Source organism: Aedes albopictus, chromosome 2 (genome assembly GCF_035046485.1).
Source record: "Aedes albopictus strain Foshan chromosome 2, AalbF5, whole genome shotgun sequence".
Classification (NCBI taxonomy): domain Eukaryota; kingdom Metazoa; phylum Arthropoda; class Insecta; order Diptera; family Culicidae; genus Aedes; species Aedes albopictus.
The window spans coordinates 414,423,041-414,434,434 of record NC_085137.1 but is presented as its reverse complement, the minus strand read 5'-3'; the positions used below and the strand labels follow the sequence as shown (position 1 = coordinate 414,434,434).

Sequence of the window (11,394 nt, the reverse complement as noted above, 5' to 3'; positions counted from 1 at the left end):
GTATATAAAATAGCAATATTTTATTCACTAAACAACCCAATTGAAAGAGAAAGTGAACAAAGAGAGCCTCTCAAATGCAGATAGGACATATTGAAATGTTTGGCCTGATATGTTCCAGGCTTTATGGTTTAAGAGGTGCCGTTCAAACCAACGGGGATGGACGGTAGTTTGGCGGTAGCGTGACGAAATCGAAAAATCTGGCATCACAGCTTGATCACTGTCATTCGTCGGCCAAGGAACGCGCAAGAATGAAACGAAAATCTGTAGCAAAACAGAAACGCAAAGCGTAAAAGCTGTTTTGAGTTGCAGTCGCTTCGCAGCTGAATCATTCTTATCATCTTATCGGTAAGTAGAATCATTTTTAATTCGTTTAAACTTTCATTGTGGAATCCATTTTTCTATACCTACGTCGTCTGGTCCGCCTACGCTGTTGTCCCCATCAGGCATTGAATCTGCCCGCGTCCCGTCGTCGCCGTCGTTGTGGAAAAATGATCCAATTCGTGCTGTTGGTGTCGCTCTGTCTGCTGGTGCTGAGCGTGGACCGAGCGGACGCCTCCGGTATGGACTTTGCCGACACGGTTGCACTAATTCTTGGCCTCGCCCTAGGTACCATCGGCATACTGGCCTGCCTGGGACGCTACGCTCGTCGGCTGCGGGCCGAACAGTTCTGAAGTTACGGCCGCTGTCACCCGGGGAGTTTTGTTAGGTTAAGCTCCGTTTTAGTGTAAGATTTGTAAGGTAAATTAAGTCACGTAATGAACATTCTGCGGTTATCGGCGAGGCCGGTGGCGAGGTTCGCCGGAGGAATACGAGCAGGCTCCGGAGTGTGGCATTTGGAGAGGATCGAGACGAGGAGATGTTTTTCGGTGGACAGTTCTGTGGTTGGAATATGGGGGTCACTTTCAAATAGCACTCCGGTGGCCTATTGCCAGCAGGCTCTGGTGGACCTTCATGATCTTAGCGGCTTGCCTTGGTGGGCGTCGATAATCCTGTCAACCGTTTTGCTGCGAACGGTCGTCACAATGCCGCTGGCCATTTATCAGAACAAAATTGTGGCACGGTTAGAGAAAATATCGCTGGAAATGCCAGATATAGTAAAGCAACTGAAAATGGAGACTGCAGTGGCCATGAAGAAGTTCCATTGGAGCGAGAAGGAAGCCCGAATTATGTACAATCATTCGGTGAGATAAGTAGACCATATAAATAATTCAGTAGTAACATTCCTTTTTTTCAGTTAAAGAAGCAGTGGAACAATCTGGTCGTCCGGGAAAATTGCCACCCGGCGAAAACGATGATCCTCCTGTGGGGACAAATACCCCTGTGGGTGATGATGTCCGTTTCGATTCGGAATATGGTGCACATGCTGCCCGATCCCGGTTCTATTGAGGCTCAAATCACTTTCACCGAACTGACCCTCGGTGGATTCGGATGGATTCCCAACCTGACCGAAGTGGACCAGTCGCTGATTCTACCGGTGGCGATGGGATTGATCAACCTGACGATCATTGAGGTAAGCCCGGGATAGTTTCACAATGGAAAATTCTTACAAGAACTAAACCTTCCTTGATAAATTTCGGTGCACCTACAGTTCGGGTTTCATTTCATGGCTGTTGGACCAAAACATCTTCCAAGGCGGACATGAGAGCAAGCATGAGAGTCCATTACCTTGTCGTAGTTCCCGACGAGATTCGAACGAACTGGACACTGGGTTTGAAACCCCGCAGTGTTTCACAATCTTCATCGTTTCTTTGATCAATCTCCCGGGGCTTCTCGGATAAGCCGTTCTCGTCCATAATTCCTTTGTGAATTCAACTCCACGACTTCTTTCGGTATTTTCATTAGGGATTCCATCGAAAATATCTTCAGCGATTTATCGGGAATTCTTTCTACGGAGTGCTTCTAGAATCCCTCCAGGGATTTCTTCGGGAATCCATCTAAGGATTGCGGCCAGTTCTCCAAGGACTCCTCCCAAGGTTCTTCCAGGAACTTTTGCAAAATTATTTTAGGATTTTCGCTGTGCATTCCGTTGAGAAATTTACCAGGGTTTCCTCCCGGAATTCCTCCTCCTGGAGAACAGACGCTCAGGTTTGCCGAAGCAAACCCCCCTTCCCTGTCCGCCTATGATCAAAGTTCCCACCGGGGTTGGTTACCCGATCTTCCCTAAGGTTGCTCATAATTTCCGGCCGGTACCGCGTGGAGGTAGGGATAGGAGTTGCTGGGCAGAGGCTAGTGGGATTGGCATTGGGATCTGAATTGCGCAGCATACCCAGCCTTTACCGTGCCACAGACTGTAGAGCGTGCCCTCTACGGTCTGTGAAGATCACAAGAGGAACCCCTTGGTGGAACTGTGATCTGGCGAAGCTCAGGAAATAATGTAGAAAGAGTTGGAACAGACGAGCGCTGGAAGCGCTGGAGCGCTGGCCTACAGGAAAGCTCTCCGGTCTGCTGAACGATCCGGCTGGAAAAACCTTTGTGCAAATGTTTACAGTTTCAGTGAAGTCAGTCGGTTAAACAAAATCCTTGCGAAATCTAAGGATTTCCGATTGAACGAACTTCGTTTGCCAAATGGCGACCTGACTTCCTCTGATGAGGAAGTTCTGGAATGCTTATTCTGCACACACTTCCCCGGATGTGTGGATATTACATCTTCGGATGAACCTGATGTCTTTTCTTGTAGTTTTGATCCCCTGGCCTCGGCTCGGAGTATTGTATTTATAGAATCGATTGAGTGGGCACTTAATAGCTTTGCTCCTTTCAAATCTCCTGGAGCAGATGGGATTTATTCTATTTTGCTTCAGAGGGAATTTGATTATTTCAAACATGTTTTGAAAAAAAAAACTTGTTTGCAGTTTTGCTACAGGGTATATCCCCAAATCTTGGCGGGATATTACTATGAAGTTCATTCCGAAAGTGGGTCGTGCGTCGTATGAAGAAGCAAAGAGTTTCAGACCTATCAGTTTGACTTCTTTTCTTCTGAAATGCTTAGAACGCATTGTGGATCATCACATCCGTGCACCATGGGGCGACTCCATACAAAGTGGTGGCCAAAAATATTTTTTTGTTTTTTTTCCGCATTTTTTGAAAGTATTCTAGTAAGATTAGCATAACATTAGTTAAATTTATGTATTTTCATCACATCTGGAAGGTGTAACTAGTATTTAATCAAGTTAGGAGCTACCTATTCCTGAAAATACATTTAAACGTTTATTTGTCATTTTTGGTCCGATCAAACGCAAATCAAAACCAGAATAAGATTGCCATACATAAGATATATTGGAGAGGTTGAGGTGGAAGCCCCCCCCCCCCCCCCCTCTAGGCAAATCTGACCTCCCCCCCCCCCATTTTTTAATGTTGTATTTTTTAGAGTTGTTTTATCAATCATAAATTGTTCATATACCGAGAGCCCCCCACCTACAACGTATTCGCTCCATTGACTGGCTGGCGGTTCAAACGAATACGTTCGTAAATAAAATTCATCCAATAAGTTAGCCGATGTTGAAAGAACAAAGAAGGTAGATTAATAATAAAAAATAAGGCATGTTGAGGATAAAAATAACCTAAAAAAATTGTAGAGTTTGCGTCATTCTTGTCAGGCACCAATGCTATAATAAACGATTTTTTTCGGTTGCGGACGAAGTTTGAACCAAGTTTATTTTAATTTTGAAAGCAATATAGTGATGAAATATTCAAAGCATTTTTGTTAGCTAGATTTAAGTACCAGGATTCTTTTGAAGACTGTAGGAAAAAAATTATCAGTGTGTACCACTTCTGCGGAAAGTTCATAGGGCAGAAAAATATGCTTGGTAGCAAAAACGAGTGTTTCGTAAACTTTTTCGTTAACAAAATCTGTACACTAAGGTCTTTTTTTACATGAATTCGCGAATTAACACGGGTTTTTCAACTTTCTCGCGCTAAGTGTGTAGAAGGGAACTCTTACTAAAAGGAAAGAGTTGCAAGGGAGTTGAAAAGTGGTATGAGGTGGAGGCGGATGATGATGTAAGAGGTCTGCAGGCAAGGGAAGTGTGGAGGGGGAGGGTCTGTTTGTTGAAGGGGGGGGGGGGGGGGGGGGAGGGGTCAATATATGGGGCGCTAGGAGGGGTTAAATGGGGGTTTTCTAAAGGTGATTTCTGGAGTATGGTTCAGCGTCCTACAGGTCCATGGAGCATACCGTGACCGTACCTAATTCCGTTCACTTAAGGCGATGCACTAAGTCTAACAGCTGTAGAAAACACATCTTCTGCATTTAGTGGCTGTAATTGTGCAACGCTGTTTCATTATGTCTCTACATTGCTAGAAAAATATAATCAAGGTTGCAAGTATTCCACTTATTTTGAAAATGGCCGCCAATTTTAACAAGTTGTTGTTCGTAATTCCAATCAGTATGCTCCTAACTCCGTTCACTTGTGTTCCTAATTCCGGTCACTCAAAGTAATTATCATGTTGACCAAATAATCATATTGTTATTGTTTGTTATAGTGATAGTTATATTTTTTGTGTAAAATACATTTATTTCCGCATTAAAATGTGTTAGTTTTATAATAATTTGAAAATGTCAATTTCTTGATTTTGCTTTGGCTGACCAAGCCATGTGGGAAATTACGCTGTTGAAAATGCTTTGACATCCATGTGCACAACAGAACACGTGCTCGATGAACAAATTGAGATTTGAAATTATGAAAAGAAATCCACGTACTCCGGTGAGACTCGAACTCACGACTCCCAATTCGCTAGACGGGCGCTTCTATTCCTTCAAGCTACGGAGTCACTCGACTATCTCCGTCGCCAGCAGGCCTAGAACTGAACTCGATTCCACAATCGCACATGGTTATCTTCTTTTCACAATCCAAACCCCCTTCGGATGGGATTAGATGAACATCCAATAAGTGATTGGGAGGCAGTGCCCGAAGCTCTCGACAATTAAAAATAACTTCCTCTCTCGCTTTGACATACATGTGCACAACAAACAATGTGTTAGATGTTCATCTAATCCCATCCGAAGGGGGTTTGGATTGTGAAAAGAAGATAACCATGTGCGATTGTGGAATCGAGTTCAGTTCTAGGCCTGCTGGCGACGGAGATAGTCGAGTGACTCCGTAGCTTGAAGGAATAGAAGCGCCCGTCTAGCGAATTGGGAGTCGTGAGTTCGAGTCTCACCGGAGTACGTGGATTTCTTTTCATAATTTCAAATCTCAATTTGTTCATCGAGCACGTGTTCTGTTGTGCACATGGATGTCAAAGCATTTTCAACAGAATAATTTGAAGTAATAATATTAGATTTTTTCACTGTTGTTGCACATTTTAGAATTTTTCTGGATTCTTAGAGTTTTATCAATTTTCAATGATCTCATTCATTCAAAAAATCTTTTCCGTCATTTTTGCTTCTTACTACATGATTTCAATCAGAGCACACACTAATTGAAAATCAATTCCTTTTCATTTGAATAAATTGTCACTCAAATGATTAGCACAGCACGAAACACGCAAAACATTGCAAAATTCCGCCAGACTGAAAAAAAAATCGAATGTCGCGTCAAAGTCGGGTCAATTTTTACCAAATGTTGGACCACTATTGGGCCAACATCGCAAAACTGTTGCGTCTATATTGGGTTTGCAGGCCAAAATAAAAACAGGTCAATGATAGGTTCATGTCGGGTATGGCGTCATCTATGACGAATCAATCTTTGAACATATGCGAATAAATATTTAAACAATTTATGCTTGCTGCTGGAATTAGCAATGAATGATATGTACCGGTCATCTATCGTCATAGTGCCTTGACTGATGCTGCTGGAGTTGGTTGTTCCGATTGTACTGCATTTTTTTCAGAATTCCTACGCATCCATATGTTGATTGGAATTAGGAACAAGTACAACCTCTAGTATCCTAATTCCGGTCATGTGCTTTTTTCATTTCCAGCATCATGAGTCGTCGACGAAAAATTTTTTTGATGTTGAATTTATAAAAATATGTCCTTTACTCTTTTGCTTTGATACTTGTTTGATTGATTTTGTTAGTATTTCAATGAAAATACAATTAATATATGAATTGATGCAATTCCCAGGTACCGAAAAGAAAAAAAAGTAGTATGGCTGCCAATTGGATGATAAATAACATTTAATGTATTTTCACAATAATACGTAAACAATCTTGAAAATTTTAATTATAGTCTAGCGTGTACATAATTATTGAAAATTTTAAAAACAATTTGCAAAAGATTTGCGACAATTTCGGCTAATACTCGTCGTTTTGATTCAAGTGAACGGAATAAGGAGCTGATTGGAATTAGGCGCGGTCACTAGTTCTGAAGAGAAATGATTTTCAAGGATATTCTTGGGCATCCTAGAACTTCCGCGAATAAAGGCCTTAAGATCTACAAGCGTAATTGATGGATTGTAGTCACATTACTGATACGGTGCAACATCCTACAGGTCCTAAGAGCATAGTTCTGTAGAGACGTAGTTTTCAAAGATATTCTAAGACCTCCAAGAACTTCCGAGAGTACAGGCCTGAAAATCTACGAGCGTAATCAATTAATTGTTGCTATATTATTGATGCGGTGTAACATCCTACAGATCCATGGAGCATGGTTCTGTAGAAAAGTACTTCCTAAATATGCTCTAGGTCATCCAAGAATGTCCGCGAATAAAGAATTCAAGATCTACAAGCGTAACAAATGGATTTTTGTTACATTACTGATGCTGTGTAACATCCCAAAAAGACGAACCAGCCAAGGGCTGAAAGTCTCTCTAATATAGACAAATCAATCAATCAATGTAACATCCTACAGGTCCATGGAGCATAGTTCTGAAGAAATGTAATTTTCAAGGATATTCTTGGGCATCCAAGATCTTCCGCGAGCAGTGGCCTTAAGATCTACCAGCGTAATCGATGGATTGTTGTTACATTACTGATACGGTGCAACATCCTATAGGTGCTTAGAGCATAGTTTTGTAGAGACTTACTTTTCCAAGATATTCTAGGAACTCCAAGAACTTCTGCGAGTACAGGCCTGAAAATCTACGAGCGGATCAATTAATTGTTGCTATATTACTGATGCGGTGTAACATCGTGCTGGTCCATGGAGCATAGTTCTGAAGAGAAGTTATTTTCAAGGATATTTTAAGACATCCAAGAACACATATGAAGAATATTTCAAAAATAATTCTTGGAGGAATTTATTTTATTTATGAAATGTATGCAGGAATCCCTGGAGCATTTCGGGATCGTAAGCAACCACTGAAGAACTGTTGCACCGCATCAGTAATGAAACAACAATTCATTGACTACGCTTAGAAATCCTAAGGTTTTTTGTTTTCACGGAAGTTCTTGGGAAACATAGAACATCTTTGGAAATTAGTTCATTACACAACAATTCTCCATGGACCTGTAGGATGTTGCACAGCATCGATAATATAATGAAAATTCATATATTGCCCTTGTAGATCTTAAGGCCTCTACTCGCGGAAGTTCTTGGAGGACTTAGAATATCTTTGGAGATTTGTTCTCTTCAGCTCAATGCTCCATGGTCTTGTATGATCTATACACTATACACCGTATAAGTAGTGTAACAACAATTCATTGATTATGCTTGTAGATCGTAAGGCGAAACTGGAAGCATTTCCTCACTTTTTAATTTTTGATTTTTTATTAAATAACGAAGCAATAATTTCAAAATCGGTTTTCGTACACATGTAGAGTATGGATCAAGGTATCTTATGATTTTTTTTGTAGTGGAAAATGTTTTTCGTTTTTGCGGAAACCATTTTTGAATAAAATCTCACAAAAAAATGGTTTCTGAAAAAAATGGAAAACTTTTTCCACCACAAGAGAATTCAGAAGATACCTTGATCCATACTCCATACATGTGTACGAAAACCAATTTTGAAAATATTGCTTCGTTATTTAATAAAAAATCAAAAACCAAAAAAATGAGGAAATGCTTCCAGTTTTGCCTTAAGGCTTTTACTCTAGGAAGATCTTGGAGTACCTAGAAGATATTTGGTAATTATTTCTCAACGGAACTATGCTACCTGGACCTTTAGGACGCTATATTGTATCAGTAATGTGACTACAAACCATTGATAACGCTTGTAGATCTTCAGGTCTATACTCGCGGAAGTTCTTGGGAACATCCAATGATTGCGCTTATAAATCTTAAGGCCTTTACTTGTGGAAGTTCTTGGAGGCCCTAGATCATCTTTCGAAATTGTTTCTCTTCAGAATTATGAACCCTGGACCTGCAGGACGCTACACTGTATCAGTAGTGTGGCGACAAACCATTTATAACGGTTGTAGATCTTCACGTCTTTACTCGCGGAAGTTCTTGGAGGATCTAGAACATCTATGGAAATTAGATCCTTACAGAAAAATTGTTCATGGACCTGTAGCATGTTACAACGTATTAGAAATGTAACAGCAATCCATAGATTACGCTTGTAGATCTTAAGGCCTTTACTCGTGGAAGTTCTTGGAGGTCCAAGATCATCTTTGGAAATTATTTATCTACAGAAATATGCTTCCTGAACCTGTATGACGCTACACTGTACTAGTAGTGTGACAACAAACCATTGATAACGCTTGTAGATATTCAGGTCTTTACTCATGGGAGTTCTTGGAGGTCCTTGAACGTATTAGAAATGTAACAACAATCCATTGATTACGCTTGTAGATCTTAAGGCCTTTACTCGTGGAAGTTCTGGCAGGTCCTAGATCATCTTTGGAAATTATTTCTCTACAGAACTATGCTCCCTAGGCCTGTATCAGTAATGTGACAACAAACCATTGATAACGCTTGTAGATCTTCAGGTCTTTACTCATGAAAGCTCTTGGAGGACCTAGAACATCTATGAAAATTAGTTCCTTACAGAAAAAATGTTCATGGACCTGTAGCATGTTACAACATATTAGAAATGTAACAACAATTCATTAAGTACGCTTGTAGATCTTAAGGCCTTAACTCGCGGAAGTTCATGGAAGACCTAGCTTATCTTTAGGAATGAATACTCTTCAGTACAATGCTCATGGACCTCTGGGATGTTACAACGCATCGGTAATGTAGCAAGAAACCATTGGCTATGTTTGTAGATCTTCTGGCCTTTACTCGCGGAAGCTCTTGGAGATCAAAATTGGAGGTCATGTTTGAAAATTATTTATTTACAGAACAATACTCCGTAGACCTGTAGGATGTTGAACAGTATCAGTGATGTAACAACAATCAATCGATTACGCTCGTAGATATTAAAGCCTTTACTCGCGAAAGTTCCTGGGTGTTATCTACACCACCTTGCTCCGTGGACCTGTAGGGTGTTGACAGCCTCCTTGATCCTTCGTTTCGTCCGTCTGGACAGTCCTTAACACCCCAAAATATCCTCTGCGATCTTCCTTGGAAACAGTATGCAGTCTGCTCCCCATAACCCATCCCTTTCCCCTTCCCCACTAACCCCTAGGTTCAACCCTTACTACTACCCCCCCCCCCCCTTTTCTTATTAACTCTCTAAAACAAAACTCGGATATCTGCAGGTCAGGACATGTCAAATATTTTCAGATTTCCCTCAGTTTTTTTTACACGGTTTCGCGAATTAACACGTTTTTTTTACACGGGACGTATCCACCGTGTAAAAAAAGACCTTAGTGTATTCATGGCTAGACATTAAGATAATTGCTCTGTCCAAATTATATAAACACCTGAGGATGTCCAAATCATATATTCGATGTCCAAAATGCAATTTTAACAGGCGATTGGAAATTGTGGTTTTCTCTGCTTAAAATGCTTTCGTTAAGGTTTTTGTCACCAGGAACGCAAAGTACAATCATATTATAAGCGTATTAGTTACTTTGCAAAATAATCAATTGCTTTCTAAGGAAGCTTGGGAACGTTTTTATTTTCAACGTTGTCCTCAGCCTGTCTAAAATTTAACTATTATCAAAGCATCAAAATAACACGACACACAGAACCTTACAAATACACAAACAAGAAGCATCACAAATTTACACAGCACAACACAGAGCATAAATGTGCCCTGTTATCCAGATGGATAACATCTCCCGATCACAGGATGACGAGGTTTCATGTATTGGTTTGGGCCCATCAGTCATCGTGGAATTGTATTTTAGTTGGCAGTTTGCCTTTTAGTTCACAGCAGTTGTTGCTGCTTTCATAGTTCGTTTTTGTCTAGGAAAACTAATTCTTATCAGGCATCAGGTTTCGGATTTCGATACTTGAACTCAATAACTTGAAGTCCGTGGCAAGGAAAGGTTTACATATCTACCGTGGGGTGCCTTAATTTCGCGCGGGTCCAAATTTCGCTCACTGATAATATTTAGAGATCATAATCATGAAACTAATTGTACAATTGTCCAAATTTCACTTTAGCTTCACTATCTAAAGTGAAATTTGGACAATTCAACAACCAGTTCTATGATTATGATCTCTAAATATTATCAGTGAGTGAAATTTGGACCCGCGCGAAATTAGGGCACCCCACAGTAGTATTTGACTTCAGTCCGAAATGGCCTGAAAGTTGGCAATCAAAATTTAATTGCATTTCATGGGCCTCTATTTTTGCAGAACCCTATAAATGTGCATAAAATTTATGGGAATATATACAAGCTAAAATAACACATACATCACAAAGAACGCACGAATAATAAACGTATAACACATGAAACAATTATTCTGTCTTATAATTGTAACAAATATTTATATCCGTACCAATTTTCAACATTATTTTTTTCAAAGGTTTATGATTGAAACCTCCAAATGTTTCTATGTCATTGTTAAATTAGTGTCTCAACTATATAATCCAATAGATAAATGCATGGTTTATCGATTGGAAGCAGGTGAACAATGTCTTCGAAAACTTTCTCATTTTTGTATGGGTCATACTGTACTTAGTAGTAATGAGCATCGTCGTGCGGGGCTACTTTGGACACTTTTGAATATGGATTTTTTGAATTCAAAGTATGGTTCAAATCTGTTTTATGTCTTTGGAACTATTATGATGCAATATTTCCCCCATCATTTGGTTGGAATTGTTTTTCGAACAAACCCTTTATTGCCTGTCAGAAGGCGAAAAAACATCGAGTACACCAAAAAAATATACATATCGTATCTGAACATTTGCTCTGTAAACATTGTTTCTACAATTCATAAATTTCAAAGGGGGTTGATCAATTCGTCCAAGATGTATCAACGTAGCATATACAATCAAATATTTGTATCGTTATACACTATAAATGATCGTTTCAGCTAAATAAATGATTGATGGTCCCTTTTTTCAGGCTGTCTATATTACAATATCACGCTGCTCATAATACCAAAGGTAGCACAGACTTATCTAAAAACGCATATTTTTATTGAAGTCATGTTTGATATAGTATAGTACAGTAATCTGC

General features: G+C 39.9%; 2 protein-coding genes across 20 annotated transcripts in view; both read left to right on the top strand.

Annotated features, from left to right (window-relative positions):
* LOC109426825 (protein encore) overlaps positions 1–11,394 on the top strand; it is a 739,407-nt gene that overhangs the window by 645,507 nt on the left and 82,506 nt on the right. The gene's annotated exons all lie outside the window — the stretch shown is intronic.
* LOC109417873 (cytochrome c oxidase assembly protein COX18, mitochondrial) overlaps positions 205–11,394 on the top strand; it is a 23,553-nt gene continuing 12,363 nt past the window's right edge. Inside the window, exons 1-3 of one of the 2 annotated variants that reach the window (XM_062853500.1) lie at positions 205–345; positions 444–1,181; positions 1,235–1,510. In XM_062853500.1, coding sequence (XP_062709484.1) covers positions 756–1,181; positions 1,235–1,510 — 702 coding nt within the window. In that variant the 5' untranslated portion in view covers positions 205–345; positions 444–755. The remainder of the gene's footprint in view (positions 346–443; positions 1,182–1,234; positions 1,511–11,394) is intronic. The other variant, XM_062853501.1, reaches the window with a different exon arrangement.